General features: G+C 54.2%; 2 protein-coding genes across 2 annotated transcripts; both read left to right on the forward strand.

Moving 5' to 3' along the window:
- Positions 1–3,513: 3,513 nt before the first annotated feature.
- Positions 3,514–3,984, forward strand: UCN3 (urocortin 3). Its single transcript, XM_005154571.3, has one exon. It carries the CDS (start codon positions 3,514–3,516, stop codon positions 3,982–3,984), a length of 471 nt encoding a protein of 156 aa, XP_005154628.2.
- A 3,748-nt stretch (positions 3,985–7,732) lies between these two features.
- On the forward strand, positions 7,733–8,302 carry LOC101881938 (tubulin alpha-3 chain-like; the record flags this gene model as incomplete). The annotated part of the gene is made up of 1 exon (XM_005154640.2): positions 7,733–8,302. A coding segment is annotated over one exon (570 nt), but the record flags the coding sequence as incomplete, so codon positions are not given.

The raw sequence follows: 8,302 nt of genomic DNA on the forward strand, positions 1-8,302 counted from the left end.
AAATCACTGCTATTACAGGGATGGGGAGGAGAGGAGGGCACAGTGGAGCCCCTGGGAAGCAGCATCCTCAGGAGGGATCCATAGGAAAGTGGAGGTGGCATCACATGAAGGGAGTTTAAAGGGTCTAGAGGTCTTACCCACAGCATGATTTTATCCCAGACTTACTTTTTGATGGGGAAAGAATCAGTTTTATCCATTGCTCCGGTGCCGACGAGCAGCTTTGATCCCACTTTGCCACATACACCTTCCCGGAGGGATTTTCTCTTTCAAATCCTCAGCTGAGCAGGTCCTGCTGTGCCTGTCAGCACCATCTCAATGAATGCCTGTAAATTCCTCATGGGCATCCCAGCAATTCCCGTCAGCAGCACCCGCAGGTCACCCGGAGCAGCAGCAGATTTAACTCCCACTTCCTCAGATCCACCACATGTGGGTTTTCTTTTCCTGCTTTGTTTTTGGAGGGGGATAAAACCCCAATTCCAGCTTCTTTCCTTGCTCCATACAAACTTCCTGGTGTTCCCAGACACAAACCCACCATGTAAATAGGAACAAACCCTGCAAAATCAGCTTTTTCTGCCCATCCAGCAGATCCAGGTGCTGCTTTGCTTTGATTTCTGCTCTTTCCACCGGGATATCCACTACAGCCAAGGACCAGGAAAACAAACAGAGTGGGAATGTGTCTCAGCCTCACTTCCCCCTTGCTCTGCCTTTCCTGAGGTCCCCAATGGGTTTTCCTATATGCCACCAGTTTCAGACAGCTGTGGAATAGCTGTTGGGAAGCAGCTATTGGAGATGCTGCTCTGTGGCTTTAGAGAGGGCAGCGCAGCTCCAACCAGAGCAGTTCTCTCCCAACAGCTTTGGGTACCATTCCCATTCTCCATCCGGCAGCTTGGGGTCATGGAGGAGAACAGGGGCTGCAGATAGGGGGGCAAAAATGAGCCCTTTGTAAATCCATGTCCCACATCCTGCTAGCAGGGGATGCAAAGAAGTTCCTATGGGAAACACTTCATCTGGGGCTGAAGCAAAGGGGGAGGCTTTGGAGTGGGAGGAAGATCTTCATCCTGTTGGGCTTTTGCAACCCAAAGCTTAGCACCAGGATTTAAATGTGTGATGTGGGGCTGGAGGAAGGAGGGGTTTGGGTTTCCAAACCTGTGAGGTTTGGGTGTCTGGAAGGGTTTTCTTCCTTTATCCTACAGGGATTTGCTGGTGTTGCCTGGGTTGTGCTGCGGCTGCTGCATGTCCTCAGTGCAGGGCAGGGTTATGGGGATGGTTGGTGCCTGGGGGAGCTCTGTGGGGTTCTGTGCAGGGGCAAGTGGAAATCATAGGATCATGGAATCAGCCAGGTTGGAAAAGCCCTTTAAGCTCATCCAGTCCAACCATTCCCAGCCCTGCCAAGGCCACCCCTAACCCATGGCACTGAGGCCTCGTCTCCACGCTGTGTGAACACTTGCAGGGCCGGTGCCTGCAGCCCTGCCCTGGGCAGCCTGTTCCAATGCCTGAGCACCCTGTGGGGCAGGAATTGTTCCTCAGCTCCATCTAAAGCTGCCCTGGTGCAGCTTGAGGCCGTTTCCTCTTGTCCCATCCCTTGTTCCTTGGGAGCAGAGCCCAGCCCCTCCTGGCTCCATCCTCCTGGCAGGCACTTGGAGGGAGCCATCAGGTCCCCCCTGAGCCTTCTCTTCTCCATCTGAACCCCCCAGGTCCCTCAGCCGTTCCCCATCTCTCTTGTGCTCCAGGCCCTGCACCAGCTCCATTGCCCTTCTCTGGACAGAATTAATGGGTTAAACCCGTCCTCATCTCCCCATCCACAGGACAGGGTTCAGGTGACACCAGTTTGAGGGTCTGTGGCTCAGTGGCAGAACAGCAGCTCCAGGGTGACAGCCACTGGGGACAAAGGGGTTGATTTGACTTGGATCAGTTTGAGGACATCTCCCCTATCAGTCGCCCCTCCTGCAGCAAGGCACAAGCTCCATCCCAAGACACCAACATCCATAGGGACACCCACGACCCGTCCTGCTCCTCAGGACATTCCCAGGGGCTTCCCCAACCTCTTTGTCCCTCCATATTCCTCATGGAAATCACATCAGCATGAATGAATCCTCATAGGAAACACATCAGCATCTCCCTACCCCACATCAAACGTCGGGTCCCCAAACCCCTGGTGACTGTCCCCATACCGGGGCTTGCCATGAGATGTGCTTACCACAAGATGGGGCCCGAAGATTGGGAATGCCAGAACATCTCCAATTCATGCAGGGTTTGTGTGCCCCTGGGGCTGGCCATGGGGGCACAGGTCAGTCCTCAGCATGGGCAAAGGCACCCCCAGGAGACCCCATTTTTGGTGGCCAGAAGGCCATACAGAGAGGTGGGTCACACCACAGGACTTCACCCTGGATGTGCCATCAAATGGGGCAGCCTGTCCTGAACCCGGGGTAAAGGGACTCCTAGGGGTGGAGGATAGGGAATGGGCATCCCTGGAGCACCCAAGGCCAGGGTTGGAGAAGTGCCATGGGGCCATCACACTGGATGGGCGGTAGTTCACATACCCAGCACTGGGGATGGCTGTACCCCATTCTCCATGCCCATTCTGGACCCAGTTGCATGAGCAGGTAGATGGGCAATTACTGCCTTGAAGGAGCATGGAAACATCTCTGGTGGCTTTGGGTTGAGAGAGGAGCTGAAGGAAACCCCACTATTGCTGATGGTTCTCATTGGGGGGAGGCATCAGCAAGGTGGAGATGGGGGCATGGGGACGGACATGGGATTGTCCCAGCAAGGAGGGATCCTGGTGAACCAGTGTTCCTGCAGCAGGCCCTTGTGTTTGACAAAGGGATGATCAAATCCTCCCCTCCACAGAGGCTGCAGCTTTCAAAGCATCTTGGACATCCCACCTCCCACCAGCACTCCAAAACCAAGGGCTGAGGGGCTGTCCCTCTCCATGACCTTATAGAATCATGGAATGCTTTGGGTTGGAAGGGAGCTTAAAGCTCCTCCAGTTCCAACCCCTGCCACAGGCAGGGACACCTTCCACTGGAGCAGCTGCTCCAAGCCCCTGTGTCCAACCTGGCCTTGAACACTGCCAGGGATGGGGCAGCCACAGCTTCTTGCATCATTTAGATAAAGCAGTGAGTTAACAGAGGAAAGCAAACCCAGATCAACCTGTGCCAGGGTCTCACCACCCTCACAGATTTACATCCTATCCAACCTAAACTTCCCCTGTTTCAGTTTGAACCCATCACCCCTTGTCCTATCACTACAGTCCCTGATGAAGTGTCCCTCTCCAGCATCCTTGTAGCTCCCTTCAGACAATGAAAGGGAGAAGGAGACCCCAAGACAACTCATTCCCACTCATCCTAAGGATTAGATGTGACTTAGTGGGGTTGTGGGAGATGAATCCACACGGACCTGGGAGGTTGATCCAGTGTCCATGGGGATGACGATGCTCTGCCATGCGCCCCATAGGATGCTCATGCCCATCTCTGCCCTCCCCTTGCTCTCTCCATTGGACAGGCCACCGCGATGTCCCACTCCAGGCTGCTGCTCCTCCTCGCCCTGCTCTGTGCCACCGAGAGCAGCCGGGCTCTCCACCTCTACAACCCCACCTCCATCCTCAGCTGCCTCAACACGGCCCTTGCCGAGGGCCAGAAGAGCCTCCCGGAGGAAAACACCGTCATGGACAAGCGCGGCTTCGAGTCCCCATCACCAGAAGAGGGCTCTGAGGAGCAGGAAGGGGATAACGTGGCAGAGGAAGGGATAGGGAAAAGGACGTTCCCAGAGGAAGGCCATTACAAATACATGTCCCAAGCGCAGGGGAAGGGGAAGTCGTACCAAAACCGAGCCAATAGCGACCGCCGCACCAAGGTCACCCTCTCCCTCGATGTCCCCACCAACATCATGAACATCCTCTTCAACATCGCCAAAGCCAAGAACTTGCGGGCGAAGGCGGCTGCCAATGCCCATCTCATGGCGCAGATTGGGAGGAGGAAGTGACCCTCCATGGGCTGGAGGGGACTGATGGCCATGTATGATAGCAGTGGGGTATAGTTCTGACCCATCGAGCTCACTTTCATGTCTCTTCTTTGTCCTTCTCTCCTCCCTGCTCTCCTCCGTTGCTCCTCCTGGACATTTCCATGCACGGGGAAGAGGCTCATGTCTGCTCCAGGGCAAGGGGATGGGTCACCTCGGGAAGGTCCCTATTAAAGCTATGATCTCTTGAGTTTCCCATGCTTTGTTGTCCCATTGTCTCCACTGTTGGGTCTGTCTGGGCCCCCTGTGTATCCAGAACCTCCCTCCAGCTCAGCCTCATGGCCCTGTCCCCACCACAGTCCAGTCCCTACTCCATCCCCATACACAAGCTGTCCCTATACACAGTCCTCAATGCATTGGGAAGGGAAAACAGGATTGGTCAGGGGACCTCAGGAGAGATAGAATCATGGAATGGTTTGGATTGGAAGGAGCCTTCAAAGCTCATCCAGTCCAACCCCCTGCAATGAGCCAGGACATCTTTTCAACTAAACCAGGTCACCCACATAAATGGATGTGGTTCCCAGTGTTTGGATTCCCAAATTTCTCCTCCTGGATACTCTCTAGGTTTTAAGGTTGTCTTTGTCCACCAGCACCTTCCATAGTCACAACTGGGACAGCATAAACCTCCCCATCCACGTGGTCCTTCATTAGTGGCCCCAGGCCAGGGTCACCCCATGGCCTCAGGTGAGTTTGGACCCCAAGAGCTGCAGGTGCTTCCCTGGCTCCTCCAGACACTACCATGGGGTCTGTCCCTGTTGTCCAATCCACCCCTGCCCACCTTTCTACTGCCCCCCATCTCCTTGGGAACCTCTGCATCAGCTCTTTAGCTGGTACAGCTTCACCTCCCCATATACAGACCATCCCATTCACCCTCCACTGAGCCCCAGTTCACCAAGCTCCCACCCCTTCACCTTGGACCATTTATCCTTTCCTCTGAACACCCCAGCACAGCTCCAAGATGGAACTTCATCTGTGGTCTCCATCCCTTCTGTCTCTCTTTCCCCATTAGATGCTTACCAAGAGCAGCTCCCACCAGCCCTATCCAGGTCCTGGCCATAGGTAGCATTCCAGGTGGGACATTAGGAGGGATCAGATCTCCAAGGCTTGGCAGATGAACCCACATGGCTGCAGAGATGTAGCTGGAAGCATTTTCTCTCTGTCCCATTGGGCACCCAAAGGAGACTACACATGAATTCAGCCCCAGTAATCCCACAGTTAAGTGGCCAAGGTTCCTAGCTGTCCCACAGGAGGGGGACTTGGGATTCAAATTCATCTGAAGCCCAAAAATCAAACCCAAAAAGGGTCCTTCAGCATCTTCCCAACATAGAATCGACTGGGCTGGAAAAGCCCTTTAAGCTCATCCTGTCCAACCATTGCCCAGCACTGCCAAGGCCACCACTAACCCATGGCATTGAGGGCCTCGTCTACATGCCTTATGAACACACACCACACATCTCCAGCAGAGACTCACCAACATACCCACAGCATCTCTGTGCAATGGCCTTCTCCTGCCTCAACTCCAAGGCTGTACCCATGAGGTCCTTCCTTATATGGCAATCTCCTGTAGCCTTGGACTATATGGTCCTTTACACCATTTTAAAGCCCAACACCCTATATGTCCACCCCCCCATTGGTATATGGAGCTCTCATTCAGCAGGACATAGGCATTGTCCCCATCTTACACCCAGGGAAACTGAGGCACACACTCCTGCTCACATCTGGCCAGGCAAAGCAGAACAGGACAAGTCAGACCTGGCCAGGCATCCAGCTGGATGCACTCTCATCCCTGTGTGGGTTTGGCCATAGGTGTTCCCACATTGTCCAGGCTCTGATGCACAGGGCTCTCTAGAGGAGCTGTAGCACATTAGAACTGCTCAGAGCCAAAGTCATTGCTTTGAGCAGAAAATGGGATAGATTTTCCCTGTTCTCCCCATTGAGCTCCAGTAAATCCTTTGGTGGGGAAGAGGCTTTTCCCCACCATCAGCTGCTGGGGGCATGTACACCAGCCCTGCTTGGGTTCTGTCCCAGCACCAGCTTAGACAAGGGGAGCATCTCAGCCCCATGCTAGTGCCTGGACCAAAACACCCCATGACTGGGTCTTTCTTCTGCTCCCGTTTGATGAAGGCCATTAACATGGTTTGGGTAGGAAAGGGCCTGAAGATAATCTGGTTCTAACCCCCTGCCATGGGAGGAGATGGGACAAGGTATTTGCTGGCACCAGGCTGTGCTTGCACATAAAAGCTGAGCAGATACCAGCTGATAGTGAGTGATGGGGAAAGCAGAGATGCTCCTTCCCCAGCTGCATCCCCATGGGGAGTCTCACCCAAGCACTGGCTTGGACAAACCTCTCCGCTATTAATCCTCCTTCCCAAGCTCTGCCAAGCAAGACCAGGGGTTGATTGGAGGGGCTGAGACACAGGCAGAGTTTAGAGGAAGCTGGGTTGAAATAGGAGCAATGAAATCTCCATCAGCACCCAGCTGGGTTTGGGAGCACGATGAGCCACATTGCATGCAGGGATGAAACCCAAGCTCTTTTTGAGTTCAATCATGAGTTTGCTCTGGTGCACACGGCCAGGTCATGGGGAGTTCCTCATCACCCAACACCCTAAATCCTTTCTTCCCAGTGCTGCTCCATTCAGTCTCCCCCAGCCTCTATTTATGCTTGGGATGGCCCCAGCTCAGGGGCAGAACCTTGCACTTGACTTTGCTCCCCTTGTCATAGGGAAAGCAATGCTAAATGTATATTTAAAGGCCAAATAAACTCCAAACCCCATGGATCTGCAGGTGCAAGTCCTTCAAAGCCCTTTGATGAGCCCAGCCCAACCTGATAAAAGGTGCAGGAGGGAGGCATGCAGGACATGCTCTCAATGAGGTGATTGTGTGAGGAGCCTGAGTGGTTCAGAGCCATGGTGAGTAGCCATGAGGTTGGGTTTGCTCTCTGATGGCCATGGCCATGGCTGGCTCTTCTGTTGGTTTCCTTGGGGGTGAAATTGGTTATGGGCTATGGAGGAGCATTGTGAACCCTGCGGAGAAGGACTTGGGGGTGTTGGTCAATGAGAACATGAACATGAGCCAGCTGCAGTGTGTGCTCACAGCCCAGAAAGCAACCGTATCCTGGGCTGCATCAAAAGGAGCGTGACCAGCAGGTCAAAGGAGGTGATCCTGCCCCTCTACTCTGCTCTCGTGAGACCTCACCTGGAGCATTGTGTGCAGTTCTGGTGTCCTCAACATAAGAAGGACATGGAACTGTTGGAACAAGTCCAGAGGAGGCTACAAGGATGATTAGGGGACTGGAGCAGCTCCTGTATGGAGACAGGCTGAGAAAGATGGGGCTGTTCAGCCTGGAGAAGAGAAGCTGCGTGGAGACCTCATAGCAGCTTCCAGTGTCTGAAGGGGGCTACAAGGATGCTGGGGAGGGACTCTTCATTAGGGACTGTAGTGATAGGACAAGGGGTAACGGGTTGAAACTTAAACAGGGGAAGTTTAGATTGGATATAAGGAAGAAATTCTTTCCTGTTAGGGTGCTGAGGCACTGGAATGGGTTGCCCAGGGAGGTAGTGAATGCTCCATCCCTGTGTTCAAGGCCAGGTTGGAAAGAGCCTTGGGTGATATGGTTTAGTGTGAGGTGTCCCTGCCCATGGTAGGGGGTTGGAACTGGATGATCTCAAGGTCCTTTCCAACCCTGACTATTCTATGATTCTATGATTCTATAATTGAATTCCAGACCAACCTGGTGCCTTACCCACGGATACACTTCCCCCTCACCACCTATGCCCCCATCATCTCTGCAGAGAAAGCCTATCACGAGCAGCTCTCGGTGCCCGAGATCACCAACGCTTGCTTTGAGTTCTCCAACCAGATGGTGAAGTGTGACCCTCGCCGGGGCAAGTACATGGCCTGCTGCCTGCTGTACCGGGGTGACGTGGTGCCCAAGGACGTCAACGCGGCCATCGCGGCCATCAAAACGCGCCGCTCCATCCAGTTTGTGGACTGGTGCCCCACGGGCTTCAAGGTGGGCATCAACTACCAACCTCCCACCGTGGTGCCCGGTGGGGACCTGGCCAAGGTGCAGCGCGCTGTGTGCATGCTGAGCAACACCATGGCCATCGCCGAGGCCTGGGCACGCCTGGACCACAAGTTTGACCTGATGTATGCCAAGAGAGCCTTTGTGCACTGGTACGTAGGGGAGGGCATGGAGGAGGGTGAGTTCTCAGAGGCCAGGGAGGACCTGGCTGCCCTGGAGAAGGATTATGAGGAGGTTGGAAGGGACTCGGCTGATTAA

Source organism: Melopsittacus undulatus, chromosome 5 (genome assembly GCF_012275295.1).
Source record: "Melopsittacus undulatus isolate bMelUnd1 chromosome 5, bMelUnd1.mat.Z, whole genome shotgun sequence".
NCBI lineage: Eukaryota > Metazoa > Chordata > Aves > Psittaciformes > Psittaculidae > Melopsittacus > Melopsittacus undulatus.

What these genes read in the sequence shown, in the direction of transcription:
- UCN3 (XM_005154571.3), top strand. Translation starts at nt 3,514, where the DNA reads ATGTCCCACTCCAGGCTGCTGCTCCTCCTCGCCCTGCTCTGTGCCACC.